This window comes from Lutjanus erythropterus, chromosome 9, assembly GCF_056507025.1.
Source record: "Lutjanus erythropterus isolate fLutEry1 chromosome 9, fLutEry1.hap2, whole genome shotgun sequence".
Lineage (NCBI taxonomy): Eukaryota > Metazoa > Chordata > Actinopteri > Lutjaniformes > Lutjanidae > Lutjanus > Lutjanus erythropterus.
Genome location: NC_139325.1, coordinates 25,159,373 through 25,178,317, shown reverse-complemented (window position 1 = coordinate 25,178,317; position 18,945 = coordinate 25,159,373). Strand labels below are relative to the sequence as shown.

The 18,945-nt window shown below is 38.4% G+C and overlaps 2 protein-coding genes across 2 annotated transcripts; both read left to right on the top strand.

The window, feature by feature from the left end:
• The first annotated feature begins 196 nt into the window (after window positions 1-196).
• LOC146321601 (peroxisomal carnitine O-octanoyltransferase-like) lies at window positions 197-6,858 on the top strand. Its single transcript, XM_084726842.1, has 17 exons — window positions 197-428; window positions 1,060-1,183; window positions 1,501-1,625; window positions 1,723-1,904; window positions 2,023-2,147; window positions 2,262-2,370; window positions 2,526-2,619; window positions 2,736-2,861; window positions 3,622-3,723; window positions 3,927-4,010; window positions 4,130-4,237; window positions 4,382-4,512; window positions 4,594-4,717; window positions 4,827-4,905; window positions 5,476-5,569; window positions 6,104-6,223; window positions 6,631-6,858. The coding sequence occupies exons 2-17, from the start codon at window positions 1,069-1,071 to the stop codon at window positions 6,749-6,751; spliced, it is 1,839 nt and encodes a 612-aa protein (XP_084582968.1). The 5' UTR covers window positions 197-428; window positions 1,060-1,068; the 3' UTR covers window positions 6,752-6,858.
• A 1,482-nt stretch (window positions 6,859-8,340) lies between these two features.
• On the top strand, window positions 8,341-16,525 carry crot (carnitine O-octanoyltransferase). The gene is made up of 17 exons (XM_084726840.1): window positions 8,341-8,495; window positions 9,419-9,542; window positions 10,218-10,342; window positions 10,439-10,620; window positions 10,759-10,883; window positions 10,998-11,106; window positions 11,264-11,357; window positions 11,473-11,598; window positions 11,704-11,805; window positions 12,614-12,697; window positions 12,794-12,901; window positions 13,007-13,137; window positions 13,219-13,342; window positions 13,452-13,530; window positions 14,611-14,704; window positions 15,939-16,058; window positions 16,394-16,525. Exons 2-17 carry the CDS (start codon window positions 9,428-9,430, stop codon window positions 16,512-16,514), a joined length of 1,839 nt encoding a protein of 612 aa, XP_084582966.1. The 5' UTR covers window positions 8,341-8,495; window positions 9,419-9,427; the 3' UTR covers window positions 16,515-16,525.
• The last annotated feature ends 2,420 nt before the right edge of the window (window positions 16,526-18,945 follow it).

Sequence of the window (18,945 nt, the reverse complement as noted above, 5' to 3'; positions counted from 1 at the left end):
GAGACAAATGTAGAGTTAAGCACTGCGTAAGTTTAGGAACAGAGTCACTTGGCTAGGATTAAAGAAAGACCATGGTTTGTCTAAAAATTGTCAATTTCGCGAGATATTTCGTGGATCTGGGATTCCCATCAATCTGCAGTCTCGTAAACTACATGACCCATCCACTTCGCTACACGACACGCCCCCTGAAATAATTTCCTGGGTGGACGTACTCGTTTCACAAACCATCTTTTTCAAAACCCTACCAAGTAGTTTTGTGGCGAAACTAACTCCAATTTCAATCGCTTGCATGGTGTATCATGTAGTTTGCGTGTCTTGGAGGCCTCTGCACCCACAGGAACGTTTTTTGACTTTGATAGTTTAGGACAACAACTCACTTCACCCACCCGCTGATTGAAGGTAGCCTCGGTCAACGTATCCTGAAGCAGGTGAGCAGACAGAGACAGTTAAACCTAACTTTCAGGTCAGACGTTATTGTTGACGAGCGGTAATTTAGCTGCAGAGGAGAGCAGTTTTTGCATTGCATCGGTAAAACTCAATGTTAAGTTACACCCATCAGATAATTAGCTCATTTGAAGCAGTTTGATTTGATTTGGCTAATGGCTATTGGTCCCTGGGGGACCAATAAAGTTATGTTCACGTTACAGATGCTCCCATTCAGGAATAGAAAACGATATAAAAAGATATAAAGTGTAAAATACGTATAATCCACTACCAAATATACACAGAGACAAAATGGCAATAATAGAGAATAAGACAAAATATATACAGTAACAATATCTGAAGGTATGTGCCTTAGTTTCTAAATCAGTAATATACAGTTATAAACCAGCAATATCTTTATTTTTGCACATCTTAATTGCACTGTTCAGGTATTGCACAAGATTATTGTAGTCAGTCAGCAGTGCACTGTTGCAGTATAAATATGAAATAGTAGGCCCATAAGTGAAATATGTCTGCAAATGGACATAATAAAGCAAGAGTAAATAGTCACACGTCATAATAAAATTACAATGACATAATAATAACATGTCAGTGGCACATTTATTTGTATTTCAGGGAGAAGAAATGGCTAATCACTTGTCAGAGTCTCTGCCAGAGCGGACCTTCCAGTACCAAAACAGCCTGCCCCCCCTCCCTGTCCCGTCACTGGAGACGAGCCTTTCTAAGTACCTGGATGCAGGTAGAATAGTAGCTTTGTACAACCTTCTTTGCCTTTGAGTTACCCTTTTTTTCAAGTTTTCTAAATGTTAACATGCATTAAAACATTTACACAAACAAATACTGTAAATTATTACCAAAAGTTGGACATGGTCTTAGCTGCTCTCTGCAGACTTCATATAAATATTTCTGCCCTTTGTAAGAAATAACCACACCTTACAGTGTGAGACGTGTTATTCTGTAATTTGCAGTCGTTACAACAGAAGATGATTAATGACTAGAAGCTGGTGCTCTGACTAGACTGACTGACTAATTTTGCCCTCCCATGTTCTCCATCAGTTCGTCCCTTTGCATCTGAGAAGGAGTTTAAGGCTACAGTGGACACTGTGAGGAAATTTCAAGAGGGTGTTGGCAAAGAGCTGCACCAGAAGTTACTGCAGAGAGCCAAGACAAAGAAAAACTGGGTGTGTAACTGAGCTGTAAATGTCTGTTTTTGGTGTTACATATCTTTATCACTCATGGATGTTTTACGTAGCTGACTGTTTTTTTTTAATATCCCAGCTGGAAGAATGGTGGTTAGACACAGCGTATCTGGAGGTCCGCATCCCCTCTCAGCTGAATGTGAACTTTGGTGGCCCGGGACCTTACCTGGAGCACTGCTGGCCTCCTGCAGAGGGAACTCATCTGCAGAGGGCCAGTATTGTAACGTGGCATACACTACAGTACTGGGACATGCTCCGAACGTAAGACATGTTCACACACATTTTTTTAAAGGCTTTGTTTTTGTGGTGTGTTTGCTCTCCTCTTTACACTAAATCAGAAAAATATATATACATGATTTTTTCTTCTTTTATGTGTTAGGGAGAGACTGGCTCCTGAGAAAGCTGGCAAAACAGCATTAGATATGGACCAGTTCAGAATGCTGTTCTGCACATGCAAAGTGCCTGGAGTAAAGAAGGACACCATTCGTAATTACTTCAAAACAGGTAGGATAAACTCAGCTCTTATCTTCAACCTTTAGACATATGTGTGCACTCTGAGTCCACTGTTTCAGCTAACATGTCACTGTTGTGTAATGGGCATTTTGTGCTGTGTGACAGAGAGTGAGGGTCCATGCCCGTCCCATTTGGTAGTGATGTGTCGTGGACGGATCTTCACATTTGATGCACTGTGTGATGGACAGATTCTCACGCCTCCAGAACTACTCAGGTAGTGATTACAAGTTAACAGACCACTCAGTAATAAAATCAAAATATGAAACAACTGCTATTTTTCATTCATGACTACACACACACACACACGCACATATATATATAATGGGCACCCAGGGTTCAACATGTTCTATTATATGTTTACTTGTACAGGCAGCTGAGCTATGTGAAAGATCGCTGTGACGCAGAGCCAGAGGGAGATGGAGTGAGTGCTCTCACCTCAGAGGAGAGGACGCGTTGGGCGAAGGTAGGGATGCTTACATTTGGAGACTTATGGATTATATTTCTGAAAAAAATCTCACATTACAGAAGCATGCTTGAGGATCAGTGCAGTCAGCATTTATTTCTTTACTGTCTCTGCAGGCCAGGGAGCATCTAATAAATATTGATCCACACAATAAGACCATCCTGGAGACCATCCAGAGCAGCCTGTTCATCATATCTCTGGATGAAACAAAACCCTACTCCACTCCAGAGAACTACACAAATGTATGGGCTGCGCAAAGTTGAATAATTTATCATTGCATAACTTAAGTTGGGCTCAGACTACAGGAGTTTTGGGATGATTTACCTCAGATTCACCCCTCCCGACAATCAGAGGAGAAATGGTGGCCGGGACCTTGGTCAGTACTGATGTTTAGCCCAAATTATCTGGTAATGTGAGGGGTTTATAGATCCGTTCTTAAACCACCTGACCCGCTCGCAGCGTCATCAGGGTCGCCATAACTTTCAAGCATTGTTTGATATTTATGAGTAAAAATCTTGATGATTATGTCAGTACTTTCTGAGCTGCATCACAATTGCCAATGAGAAGTTTACAAGGAGACAGAAACAGACAACCCATGCTGGCCATGCCTCACTAGACATTTTTCAATTCAGACTCATTTACCCATCTGCTTTAGTTTTTTCTCACTGCAAAGCTTTACTTCGGCAAGTTATTGCACAATGCCGTTCTCTGTTGTTTGCATCAGCTTCCCAATGAGATCTACAGATATTGTGCTCCCTCTGGCAAAATATTCTTAATTATATCCTGTAATGTCTGATATGCTATTATTTTGAAATTTTACAGTCTGTGCATGTTTGAGATTAGAGAGAAAATCATCTGTGAATTTCTGTCACGTAACCTGATTTCAAAATCGGTAAGGATATTAAAACTCCTTTATTCTGAGCCCGGCATAACTGTTCACGGGCTGTTTTTAAAGAACAGAGTCGGGTGTCTGATTGTATGACTTTGTAATTCTCAACACAGATGCTCCTGGAATCCCTTGTAGGCGACCCCACCATTCGCTGGGGTGACAAATCATACAGTCTTATCGTGTTTGCGGATGGCACCTTTGGATGCAATTGCGATGTGAGTTTGTATGCATCTCATGCTAGAAGACTTTAGAGACACAAGGTGAAAGCTTGCATGTTTTGTTTTTAGATTCAAGATTCTGTTCATCTTGATGTTTTAAATAGTTCCTGTCAAAAAGCAAATAATTCTACTATGTAAAAACTTCAAACCATAACTCCTAAAGGGTTAAAAAATATAGATCAAATTAAATTATTTTGCAGCATGCACCATATGATGGCATGGTGGCGGTGTCTTCTACCTGGTATCTTGACCAGCAAATTAAAGCCACGGAGGGCAAATGGAGGGTAAATACTGACTTTTACTTCTATATACTTCTATACATAAATTGAAATAGTTCTTAATAATAATTCACTTCAAATGTGTCTGTCCACTTTTTTCATACATTGTTGTCTTTGCTTTTTAGGGCTCAGACTCAGTCAGATCTATACCTCCTCCTGAAGAGCTGGTGTTTACTGTGGACGAAAAAGTCCAGAGTGACATCAGCCAAGCCAAACAGCAGTACCTGGAGTCGGTGAGCCCATATTAAAACAATATACTGTATATACTGTCATATCTACAACACTAAACACCAGACTATACTAGAAAAAGCCTGATACTAAATGACTTGTCCATAGTCACAGCTGTGTGACTGTCCACTCTGTCTCTGGTTTTACAGACACAGGACCTGCAGACTGTGTGTTACGCCTTCACAGCATTTGGAAAAGCAGCCATCAAACAGAGGAAGTTGAATCCAGACACCTTCGTTCAACTGGCGCTGCAACTGGCCTACTACAGAATGCACAAGAAGTATGGACTGGATAATTTGACCATGCTAAACTGATGTTTAAGAAGTGAATGAGCCTGAATGTCTCTTCTTACTCCTCTCAGGCCTGGAAGTTGTTATGAGACAGCGATGACTCGCATGTTCTACCACGGCAGGACAGAGACGATGCGACCCTGCACCCAGGAGGCCGTAAACTGGTGTAAAACTATGATGGATCCCACATGTGATGTGAGTGTGTTTATGTCTGAAACCGTGCACTGTGGCAAAATCACTCAAACAAAGGAGGTGGAAGCAGTCTTTGACTATTTGACATGGAACATAAACATTTTTCCATCAGGTTAATGCCAAAAGGAAAGCCATGCTGCTGGCCTTCTGGAAACACAACAAACTGATGGCTGAAGCCCAGGAAGGAAAAGGTTAGTTTACTTTATTACATGGTTAATATTTCTACATATGGCTGTTCAGTAGTTTGAACACTCTTTTTGAGAATAGCTGCGTAGTTGTTTGCCTTTGCCAACCAGTCATGTTGCAATTCACAACCATGTCTGTCCAGACTCATAAAACATGTGTACTGAAGACTTTAAGGGAATTTAATAAAAGGTATTAAGGGTGTATATATATATATATATATATATATATTTTTTTTTTTTTTGGTAAAATGAAAGTTATCACTATATTGACGTGTGATTCCAGTGAATAATTTCCAGTGAAAAACATGCTGTCTTTACTTTAAGACTCTTTTTACAGACTGTATTATATCATACTGAAGTAGGCCTATGACTTTTTGGATATAAAATGTTGTCATTTATTTTATGATATTTGATATTTCAGTTATGACCAAAAATATGTTTTGTGTTACAGAATGTCCAAATGAAATTAACTGCTGCTTGCAGAACACTGGAAGCATTTATGTTTACTTGGTGTCACATGTTGTTTAGATGATATTGATAATATTAATTCATGTTATTTTATGACATTGTTGTCAGGTTTTGACAGGCATCTTCTTGGACTGTATCTTATTGCCAAAGAGGAGGGACGCCCCACGCCAGACCTCTTCATGGATCCCCTTTATGCAAAAAGGTGCCATCTGCAAAGCTAATTTTTGACTGATTTTGCATTGATTTACAAATTTAAATGGCCCAAAATTCATTTTCACCAAGTTGTGTAGTAGAATATTTTCACATAAATAGTAAAATCAGAAAAGGTACTGATATAACCGATAACTTTACTGATATCTCAGTGAGCAGACATGAACAACTGGAACTGGCTCACCTAAAAAAATATATATATATATATTAATTACACACACTTAACCATTGCCTAATTCAACTTTAGCACATTTTAGTTGTGTTGTGTTTCACTTTATAGGTACTGCGTATGTTTTCATTTTATGAATGTTTTTTTTTATTTTACTTTATTTTGTATATACTGTTAAAATGTAAAAATTCTTACCTGTTTTTCACAACATTCTGAAGATCAAATTCAATCAATATAATAAATATAAAAGATAAATGATATTCTGATAAATGTTTGACAAACTGAACTGTATAATTATTGTTTCTGTACAGATTTTCTGTCTGTCTGCCTGTAACTGACTTATGTTTGTGTTTGCAGTGGTGGTGGCGGTAACTTCACACTGTCATCCAGTCTGGCGGGCTTCACCACAGTTCTAGGTGCCGTGGTTCCCATGGTGCACCATGGCTATAGCTGTTTCTACCGCATCAGAGATGACAGGTGGGCATAAGCATGCCCTTTTTCCTCTGAAAATCTTTTGTTTCAGTTGTAATGCTTTCAGTAGGTGAATAATTACCACAAAATTCTACAAAATTTGGGCAGATCAAACCCTTTACATAAACTGATTTTAAAAATGGCCTCTAGTCAAGCCAAAATCAAGGCTGCTTTTCTTAGTTCTTGAAACAGTTTTCAAATAATTATGTTCATCAGTGTCAACAACAAATTAATTCAGTCCAGTTGTCATTATAAGCAGGATAATTTTATATTTTCTTATTTTTTTTAATTTGACAAATTCATACTTGTAGTATTTGTACTATTCAGGCTATAGTCCACAGTGCTGTTAGTAGCATTTAAAAGTTTTAAATTCTGCGATCATATACACACTACACTGTCATCTTGTCCTCCAGGATTGTGATCTGCGTCTCAGCGTGGAAGTCTTGCCGGGAGACGGATGCTGGGTCACTATTCAACAACTTCTCCAGCTCCCTGCACGAGATGCTTCACCTGGCCACCACATCTCAGCTATAAGTGCTCACACCAGCAGACAGAGTAACAGACTAACTGACAAATTTACCCCTCAGCACATGTTTGAACATTAACACATACACAGTTTACAACCCCTCAGTTAACAGCTGTAAGCTGTAAGCTAGTAACAATCATGTTTGTTCTCAGCACAGATCAGTGCAGATGTACAAAGTCAGTATCACTAAGTGGTATCCAAAGGTTTTGCTGTTTAAAAAAGTAACTAGTAGTTGTTTCTTTCTCAGGTTTTCATTATTCTACTAGAATCACTGCCTTATTCTTTTTATTTTTATTTATTTATTTTTTTTTACATATTTTGGGGTCTAAATGACCCCAAAACAAATACATACCAAAAGTTTTGGAATTAGTCCTGTCAGCCACCTTTGATGCCAGCCAGCCATGACTCAGTCTACAGTGGCAGCAATTTTATCCTTGGGGGCAATTGTGCGCCTGCTAAAGTATGTCCACTAAAAGTATTTATTTTTGCCACCACCAGGCTCAGATTGTTATTGTAAGTGTCAACATTATGCAAAGAAGTAAGAAAGAAGTTATAGGATAAGAACCTTTTTGTTTAATTAGAAACAGCAATTATATTGCTCTGTTCAAAGCCACAAGACTCCATTGACAAAAAAAGAAATTTTACCTTGAAGAACACAGGAGCTGTTATGACAAAAATAAGCTTGAAAATGGGCCGAAATAATCTAGCCTCATTTATCAAAACCTGTAGAAAAATCTCTGTCTTCAAAGGTGTTGTTGAGTCAGACATGATGACAAAAAGAACGCTTACTGGAGAAGAACAAAATCAGCCGCAAAAGAGTTTATGCGTGTTCTCCAAGTCAGCAACACCAACAAACTCGAGTCAATCCCACGATCCGACTGAAGAAAGACACTCAATACACCTTCTTATGTATACACACACACACGCACGCATATCAAATTATCATATAACTATGGTCCAGTGTTTTTCAGTGGTCCTGCCTTATGCCATAGCCATAATGTAATGTTTTTCACTCTGTTATCTATTCTTTCATCAGCTGTGCAGCCAGTGTTGTTAGTCATTGCTTTTTGGCATCATCACCATATCTGGACTTATGTTTTTTTTATGTAAAAATATGCACAAGAGCTGCAGTATTATTGTTGTTTATATTTGCTTACTCCAAAGAAATGAAGAATTCAGATTCAAGGCTTTTGAAAACTAGGGGTTTGTCTTTATCATCTAGTCTATTGAACTACTGTACATAGTATTGTCTTATGTCACTACAACAGTGAAACTGTTGTTTTGCTGATTGTTACATCGAACCAAAACCTGACATACTTGGTCACTGCCCTGTATGGGTTTTGTACACTATGCAGCTTTGACTCTGTTTGTGTTCTCAAGTCTGTCAACTTAAAGATGGCTGGATGTTCACAATGAGATGGTGATTGCTGTAAAAACATTAATGCACTTAAAAAAAGTGTTTGTTTTTTTTCACATTGTCTCTTTATTTAAAACTGTACATTAATCTCGTAATCTATGATTTTTTTAAATAACTTCCCAAATGTGAATAAAAGTGTACTTGCTTTAAATAAAATGTAGGTCAAGTGTAATACGCATGCGCAGTAGATCGTTTGGGTTGGCACCGGGACAGTTCAGTTTAGTAGGGTAAAGGTGAGGAGAGGAGCTGCGGCTGCTGAGGACAACAGCACACTGAAGCTCTCCATCGTCCAGCAGACTGAAACAGCAAGCTAACGTCAACATATCCTGACGAAGGTAAGCAGACAGAGACACTATGTTAGAAAGCTAGGACATTTTTAGACCAAGTTTAATGTTAACGTTAACCAGCCAGTAACCGTAGAAGAGAGTAGCTAGTGCGCTGTTATCCCACTAGCTAGCTTCCTAACAGTTCGCTAGAATTGATGATAAACGAGTAAAAACTTATTTTTGACCGTTTTCAGCAAGCTGTTAAGTAGTCTATTTGTGTTGAAGTGGCCACTGAAAATCACACTTTAGTTACTAATAACATATCGAGGCTTGAGGTTGTAAAAGGGATTATGGTGGCTGTGGTACAGGTAGCAACACAGCCAACGCCAACAATTAATGTTTCACAATAAACCTATGGAGTGTCACAACATCTCTTTGTCTATTTCTTTTCACCAAGTATTAAGAAGGCTGTCTCTTGAGATATAATAACCTCAGTAAAAGTACCGTTAGATTGGTTTTAGCTTTAATGTTTTAATGATAACGGATTGTATGAATTGCATACTGTTTATTACTGTGGTTGAAATTAGAGCTACTGTCACAGGTACCGAGCTGTGGCACCCATAAACAGTTATACAGTGTGTATCCGGAAATACAGAAAAAAAAACAAAAACAAAAACAATGAGACAGGTTGGTTGCTGAATCCTCCTCACTTACATTTACTCACAAAACATTTGCATTTGCCCTTTAGTCCTCTGACCAGTTATTAATACTACTGCACATTTTCTACCTTACTAGACACATTTCCATGTTAATAAAACACATGTGAAATAAGCTGTCAAATCTCAAAACAAATATTGTCTGAATCCAGTAACTCATATCATTAATTTCTCCAAACAAGTTGGGCTATTATTTGCATCTAAAATGTACTGACATATATACATATGACAGATACTAGCAATTATCATTTGGACTACATTACATTTGTATTTCAGGGAGAAGAAATGGCTAATCAGTTGTCAGCATCTCCGCCAGAGCGGACCTTCCAGTACCAAAACAGCCTGCCACCCCTCCCTGTCCCGTCACTGGAGACGAGCCTTTCTAAGTACCTGGATGCAGGTAGAATAGTAGTTTTGTACAACATTCTTTGCCATTGAGTTACTATTTTTTCAGGTTTTGTAAATGTTAACATGCAGACTTCAAATATTTACTCAAAAATGCTGTAAATAATCAAGGAAATTCAACCTAGTATTAACTGTGCAGTGCTGTTACTGCTATTTGTCTGTCTTGTAATAAAAAACAGATTGTACTGTGGGAGAAGTGTTTTCCTGTAATTTTGCCCTTTAGCCACTTATCTTTGGATTGGCTCTGGTTCCTGGTGGATCTAGCCAGTAAATAAGACACGACTAAAAGCATGTTCCCATTTACCTTCTACACTCCTGATGTGGATTAGGATAAAATGAGTTCTTGTAAGTTTTGGAAATTGAATGGATGTATTAATATTTTTGTCAAAATATGCCTTCAAGGATTATCCGTGTCACAGGTGCAACAGTTTTTCTCCCTACCTTGCTTAGAGGTGCTGTAATTTTTGTTAACCATATGTGAAATTCAATGGGTCTTTAGTATGTGTGCCTCTTATTAGCTGTATATGTAAATATTTTGTACATTTGCACAAGCTGAATTAAACCCACTCACGCTCGTCACAACAGAAGATGCTTAATATTCACAGTGACCTGAAGCTGGTGCTCTTACTTGACTGACTGACTAATTTTGCCCTCCCATGTTCTCCATCAGTTCGTCCGTTTGCATCTGAGAAGGAGTTTAAGGCTACAGTGGACACTGTGAGGAAATTTCAAGAGGGTGTTGGCAAAGAGCTGCACCAGAAGTTACTGCAGAGAGCCAAGACAAAGAAAAACTGGGTGTGTAACTGAGCTGTAAATGTCTGTTGTTGATGTTACAGATCTTTATCACTCATGGATGTTTTACGTAGCTGACTGTTTTTTTTAATATCCCAGCTGGAAGAATGGTGGTTAGACACAGCGTATCTGGAGGTCCGCATCCCCTCTCAGCTGAATGTGAACTTTAGCGGCCCGGGACCTTACCTGGAGCACTACTGGCCTCCTGCAGAGGGAACTCATCTACAGAGGGCCAGTATTGCAACGTGGCATACACTACAGTACTGGGACATGCTCCGAACGTAAGATATGTTCACACACATTTTTTAAAGGCTTTGTTTTTGTGGTGTGTTAAGCAGAATTTGCTTTTCTTTTTACACATGAAGTCATGTATATATGTAATTTCTTGTTGGGATTTATCTTCTTCTTGTATGTGTTAGGGAGAGACTGGCTCCTCAAAAAGCTGGCAAAACAGCATTAGATATGGACCAGTTCAGAATGCTGTTCTGCACATGCAAAGTGCCTGGAGTAAAGAAGGACACCATTCGTAATTACTTCAAAACAGGTAGGATAAACTCAGCTCTTATCTTCAACCTTTAGACATATGTGTGCACTCTGAGTCCACTGTTTCAGCTAACATGTCACTGTTGTGTAATGGGCATTTTGTGCTGTGTGACAGAGAGTGAGGGTCCATGCCCGTCCCATTTGGTAGTGATGTGTCGTGGACGGATCTTCACATTTGATGCACTGTGTGATGGACAGATTCTCACTCCTCCAGAACTACTCAGGTAGTGATTACAAGTTAACAGACCACTCAGTAATAAAATCAAAATATGAAACAACTGCTATTTTTCATTCATGACTACACAAACACACACACACATATATATATATATAATGGGCACCCAGGGTTCAACATGTTCTATTATATGTTTACTTGTACAGGCAGCTGAGCTATGTGAAAGATCGCTGTGACGCAGAGCCAGAGGGAGACGGAGTGAGCGCTCTCACCTCAGAGGAGAGGACGCGTTGGGCGAAGGTAGGGATGCTACATTTGGAGACTTATGGATTATATTTCTGAAAAAAATCTCACATTACAGAAGCATGCTTGAGGATCAGTGCAGTCAGCATTTATTTTTTTACTGTCTCTGCAGGCCAGGGAGCATCTAATAAATATTGATCCACACAATAAGACCATCCTGGAGACCATCCAGAGCAGCCTGTTCATCATATCTCTGGATGAAACGAAACCCTACTCCACTCCAGAGAACTACACAAATGTATGGGCTGCTGAATCATTTGTGATTACATTTCTGTTTACTGGCTGTTTTTTAAAAGAAAAGAGTCATTTTTCTGATTGCATGACTCTGACTTTCTTTGTACAGTTGACCGTGGAAGCTCTTATTGGCAACCCCACCATTCGCTGGGGTGACAAGTCATACAATCAAATTGTGTTTGCAGATGGAACTTTTGGATCCACTTGTGATGTGAGTTTGTATTTGTCATGCTAGAAGAGACACACTGTGAAGCTTGTGTGACACGTTTTTAAATTCAAGATTTTCATGCTGCTCATCTTGGTGTCTTGACAAGTTGTTGTCCAAATGCAAATAACTAACATCATGCAAATTTCAAAATGTTTCCTTTGGGGGTGAAAAATATATTAGATTAAAGATTAAAATTGACAGACTTATTCCACTTTATAAATCAGGTGACCCCAATAATTTACCCCCAATATTACCCTGTTTTCAAAAAATTCTGGAGGATCTCCCAGCTACATTTCATATTTTTTATTTAACCTTCAGACATTTACTCTTATTCAGTCATTTCCATTTATCTTATTGTCTTTAAAATTAAAATGTAGAGGTCCACAGTTGTGGAATTAATTGTATCTGACACTGAAATCATTATCCTCTTTGGGAACATTTAGGACACAGTTAAAGCAATTTCTCATTTAGTCTTAAACCTTATGGCAAGCTGTCTCTGTTGGTTGCACTTCTCTATTCATTATAGGTCTGTTTCCTTTTCTCTTTTCTTTACTTCTCTATGCTTGCTTGTGTGTCTTGTGTATGCAGCAAATTTATGTTACATGGCCTTAATAGTATTTTGTTGTCTGACTGATATTTGTAAGTCTTTGACGAGCAGTATTGCATTTTTTAAATAGTGGAAGACTCTGGAAAAACCTTTCAGGTTTTCTTCCTCTCCTGTGCTGCAACTCCTGTCTTTTCTATCTGTTGTATATTTTGTTTATTTATTGTGCAAATTAACTAAACTAGAGCCAATCAAATTGTTTTGCAGCATGCACCATATGATGCCATGGTACTGGTTTCTTTGTGCTGGTATCTGGATCAGCAAGTCAAAGCCACAGAAGGCAAATGGAAGGTAAGTATATACTTTTACTTGATTCTGCACATAAATTGAAATGGTTTTTGTTAATTATATTTCTCTCTAAATGTATCTGTCCACTTTACTTTTTAGGGCTCAGACACAGTCCGACCAATACCTCCTCCTGAAGAGCTGGTGTTTACTGTGGACGAAAAAGCCCAGAATGACATCAGCCAAGCCAAACTGCAATACCTGGAGTCGGTGAGCCTATAATAAACACCAGACTATACCAGAAAAAGCCTGATACTAAGTGACTTATCGATGATTACAGCTGTGTGACTGTCCACTCTGTCTATGGTTTTACAGACACAGGACCTGCAGATTGTGTGTTATGCCTTTACAGCGTTTGGAAAAGCAACCATCAAACAGAGGAAGCTGCATCCAGACACCTTCGTTCAACTAGCGATGCAACTGGCCTATTACAGAATGCACAAGAAGTATGGACTGGATAATTTGACCATGCTAAACTGATGTTTAAGAAGTGAATGAGCCTGAATGTCTCTTCTTACCCCTCTCAGGTCTGGAAGTTGTTATGAGACAGCGATGACTCGCATGTTCTACCACGGCAGGACAGAGACGATGCGACCCTGCACCCAGGAGGCTGCGAACTGGTGTAAAACTATGATGGACCCCACATGTGATGTGAGTGTCTTTATGTCTGAAACCGTGCACTGTGGCCAAATCACTCAAACAAAGGAGGTGGAAGCAGTCTTTGACTATTTGACATGGAACATAAACATTTTTTCATCAGGTTAATGCCAAAAGGAAAGCCATGCTGCTGGCCTTCCGGAAACACAACAAACTGATGGCTGAAGCCCAGGAAGGAAAAGGTTAGTTTACTTTTTTTCATACTACAGGATCAATACTTCTACATACTACTGTTCAATTGTGAGACCACTCTGTCTAAGCATGGAAATTGTTTTTCCTCTACCGTCACTGTCCTGTCATAGACAGTGACGGTAGAGACAGGAGTTGGCCTTTGATGTTTTTACTGGAAGCAATTTCCAAACTGTGAAAACAATATTGGATATAACGCCATAGTTGATGTTCCCCTCCTGTCTTCATCTCTCATTAGACTCATAATTATATAATAATAGCAAAGTATGCTCAGTATTCATGGGAAGTTCTCACTGAAGGTACTCGTGACAGTCCTAAAATTATTTTAAAATAAAATCGGTTCTGCAGGTCTTCATCAAAAGCATGTATGCTCAGTCAATTCTCCAGTCAGTATGCCTGACCAAGGCACTGGATTTCACTGGAGATGTTCTTCAGGCACTGCCCAGCAGCTTCTCAACATCTGCCCACTGTTCCTCATCCCAGAATGGTTTAAATCCTGAGACTGAATCTCGCTGTATAATTGTACATGTAGTTGACCTTTACTTTTACTTTATGAAGAAGAACATGTATTTGTTCAACATTTGTTGAATCTAAAGGATTTACACAACCCGGTTTTGGAAGAGACACTAAACGTAGACATAGTTTTTGTTTGTTTACAAGAAAACTCAACAAAAACATAAAACAGGGAGCCCAACAGTAAATTAGAATACTACTTAATAATATTTTATTTACAACACATTAGCCTCAGACAGCCAATATAACGGCTGGCTTTTTAGCAGTACACTGATAGCTATGTTGCCAAATTACAAATTAACCATAATAAAAAAAAACTATAATTACAACAGTACCTAATGTATATGTAATGTTTTTATGGCAATACAGTAATATCAGTTATGATGTTAATGTAACAGTCTTATTGAACTTTGTGTCAGTAGAGGTTGATACAGCAACAGAATATTCAACTTGAACCAATGTTTGTGTGGCCAAGGGTTACATGTTAGATGTTACTCGGTGAAGCACTGACGTGTGGTTCTTTGGTATTAATTCATGTTGTTTTGTGAAATTGTTTCCAGGTTTTGACCGGCATCTTCTTGGATTGTACCTTATTGCCAAAGAGGAGGGACATCCCACTCCAGACCTCTTCATGGATCCCCTCTATGCAAGGAGGTACTGTCTGTAAAGCTAATGCATTTCTTTGTAACAGTGTGTCTCTACTGGTTATATCATCGTGTGTCTACAAACATGCTCTGGACCCTGTCCCCAAAATCCACTTTCATCAAGATGTGTAAACCTTTTTTCCTCATAGACATGTAGACACTGCATCGACCGCTTCTGCTTGTTGCTGTGATTCATCAGTGTTGCTGCCATATTGGTCCTGGCAAGACTGGCATGTGAACAAATAAATGGAAACTGGGGAGCTGGGTGTTGTCTTGATAAAAACCACTATAGCATTTATTTTTCAACTAATTTCAATGAGTCATGTTAGAATTATATTATATAAAGGTTTAAGATCCACATGGAGTAAAAAAACAAAAAAGGTCTTCTTTTTTTCTTTGCTTATTTTTTCTAAGTTGCATCTCACCAGTCTTGACTGGTCCAATATGATGGCAATATTAATGTATGATACAAAGACCAATGTCTGTGTAGTTGTATATATGTGTACGTTTTTAACAGCATACTTTAAAATAATTCTAGCAGGAAAGCACGGGTGTAATTGATAACATTAACAACATCCCAGGAGGCCATTCCAGAGAGCTAAAATGAACAACTGGAACTGGCTCACCTGAACAGAATTCAGTGAATTATGAATTATGACTCATGTCAAATGAAAAATATATACTAAGTTTCAAGCATCACTAGTGCTTATTCAGTTTGACAGTTTTTAAAGTTTACTTCATATCAGCGAGTTGTGGTGGTGGTTTGGCCCCACTGTTGAAAAGCTGTTACAAGCCACCAGATTTCACCATGTTTGCTGAGTTTGAAGTCCTGAAGCTTCAAAACTTTTTTCACATAAATAGAAAGAAAGCCCCAAAGCATCATAAGACATCACCTACTATGACACCTCAAAATGTCTGTCATGAAAAGATGTTTTTTTTAACAACATATTTTTATTAACGTTTATATTATATTTATTTAAAAATGTAAAACTTTTTCACAACTTTTTAAAAACCAAATTTGAGGAATCATTATAAATTTTGCCAGTTTAACTTTGTTATTCTCAAATATGGATAACAGTATCCATTTTTGGATTCTGATAGGCCAATATCAGTGTGATAAAAACTTCCCATAGTGGTTGAGCTAAATGTAGTTCCATTGCAACATCGAAAATCAGGTGTAGATGCAGAAAGACCTGAGATTTTCTGTCTGTCTGCCTGTAACTGACTTGTGTTTGTGTCTGCAGTGGTGGTGGCGGTAACTTCGTACTGTCGTCCAGTCTGGTGGGCTACACCACAGTGCTGGGAGCTGTGGCTCCCATGGTGCACCACGGCTATGGCTTTTTCTACCGCATCAGAGATGACAGGTGGGCAGACAAAACTCAAGCATCTTTTTCATAATGCTGTTTCCTCTTCTGAAAATCTTTTGCTCCAACTGTCATGTTTTCTGCATGAGGTGTTAAAACTTATATTCTACAAACTTTGGCCAAATCAAACCCCTTTAAACACTGGCTGAGTTTTGTAGCCCAGAACAGACAAGCCAAACAGTGGCTCTAGAGAGGGCTTTGTACTTGTATGTTTTGGCTATATTCCACTGTAGCCTTAGAGTTCATTAAGCAGTTGAAAGTTTGAAATTGTTTGTACCTTTCCTGCATTTTCATCTGCAATCATATCCACACTGTGGCGTCATTTTGTCCTCTAGGATTGTGATCTCCATCTCAGCGTGGAAATCTTGCCGTGAGACGGATGCCGTGTCATTATTCAACAACTTCTCCAGCTCCCTGCACGAGATGCTCCACCTGGCCACCACATCTCAGCTATAAGTGCTCACACCAACACAAGCTAAGTTCAACTTTTACCTTTTACCTCTCAGCACTTTTGAACATCAACACACATTTTACAGTCCTTCAGTTCATAGCCGACAGCTAGTGACAGTAACGTTTGTTCTCAGCACAGATCAATGCAAATGTACAAAATCAGTACCACAAAGAGATATCCTCTGGTTTTGGTATTAAGACACTTCAATTTTCTGTTTCTTGTAGTGCTAAAAGAGACTTTGTTTTTAGTATATATTGTTCCTTTGGGTGTAAATATTTTTCCTGATTCTGATTTTCCTGATTATGGTATACTTTTTATTAAGAATGTTTAATTTAAATCCTGACAGTATTAATCCACATTTAAGCTAAGCTAATGCTAAGGTTTAAGACCTTTTCTTAATCATGTTCATCTCCAGTGGATGAAGATTCAACACTGTGAACATTTAGAACACTGATTGTTCTAAGATGGAGGACTGTAGAAAAATACTTCTGGCTTTTTTGACTGTTGGCCTTAGACTTTTATTGTTATAATATAAATCCATTAAACTTATAAAAATAACTTTGATACAAGTTATATATAATTCATTTTTGTTTTGGATGAAGAAATTGCAACAACATTACTCAACTTTTAAAGTCTGACTGAAATTAAAATTCCTCTTTTTTGTTTCTAAGAAATCAGTGAATATATTCTTGGCGGTTGTTTTTGACCTACATGGTCTAAATTGTACTCACCAAGATTTTTGGTTATGACTGATGTTGTACAGTCAACAATACGATTGATGCAATAGTCTGTAATATCACCTCTGTTCCAACAGCCTCACATGCATTTAAAAGACAGGTTCACATTTTCTCAAGACTGTCTTCAAGTCAACTTGCACAGTGCAATACAGTCCACTGCAGTCAGTACTGTAGATTTTGTTCCCCATCACTTACATTGGAAGTGCATTAAGAACAGATCTCTTAATGGCCAGTTTGATCATGAGGAATGCAGCACACAAACGCTGTTTCAAATGGGCATCTATGTATTGTTCTACAATAGACTTAATTACTTACAATAAATGCAAACCTATCCTTTAATCGTCTGTGCAGCCAGCGCTTACATCCATTGCTTTTTGCTGTTAGCACGTCTACACAGCTCTGTGATCTGTAATATTGTACAGTCTAGTCTGGCTTTATGTGAAAAGGGCGCTGAGATAACTTATGTAACAATTTGGTGCTATTAGAATGTTTGTTTACTCGAATAATAGGTTAACGTATGTATTGTTGAGGTCATACGATTACCTGTTGTTGTGAGTTTTGTCAATCTAGTCATTTGTCTGCCATATCTGGACCTATGAAGAAATATGCACAGGAGCTGCAGTATCATTATTGTTTAAATTTCCTCACTTGAAAAGTAAGAGGCCTTTTGAAAACTAAGAGTTGCCTTCCATTCTATTAAAGTACTGCTCATTGTTTTATATTATTTCAGTAAATCAGTGAAACTTTTATTTTGCTGATTGTTGCATCAATTTCTGAACCAAAAACTGACTGACCTGGTCACTGTTCCATATCAGTTCTGTATGCTTTGTTTGTGTTCTCGTGTCTGATCGTGTCTGTGTTGATCCCAAAATCAAAAATACATATGTTTCCTCTTACCTGTAGTGCTGTTTATCCATCTACATTGTTTTGGTGTGAGTTGCAGAGTCTGGGTGATATCAGCTGTAGAGATGTCTGCCATCTCTCTAATATAAGGGAACTAAACTGCACTCTGCTGGTGGAGCTCAAAGTGATGTCTGTTTCTAGAGAACATGACCCGGTGACACAAGGTAATGCACAGACCTTGTCGTGAGCAGTTTCATATAGGAACTACTTTCTGTCGATTATACTGCTGAGAAAAACTAGTTCCAGTAGATTCTACCATGGAGAGAAAGTAGTCTGTAAAACTGCTCTTGAAACTGCTTAGAACAGGGTCTGTGGATTATCTTGTGTAACCAGATCCTGATTTCTGTAAGGGACATTACTGTTGAACTTTTCAAATTAATTTTTGGGGGTACCATCTAGTTCCATTATATTGGAAAGAAGGTAGACATCTCTAGAGCCTGTGTCTCCAAAACTCAGCGTCTCATACCAAAATGAGGTGAATACATATCACTACAGGTAAGAGGACATACATGTAGTTTTGGATTTTGGGGTGAACTTTAAAGATGGCTGAATGTTTTCATGACTTTATATTGATAACTGCTGTAAAACATCACTGAACCTTAAAAACTGTGATTTTTTTCATGTTTGCTCTGCATTTAAAGCCTTAAACTAACCTACAGTCTGATTATTGACTAAATTGTGAAAATGGCAAAATGAGAAAAAGATTGTACTTCCTTTTTTTTAACTGTCAACAAAAATGTATGTGATTTTGTAGATGTGGTAAGGTTGAAATAAAGCTGAGAGATTTCCATCTGCT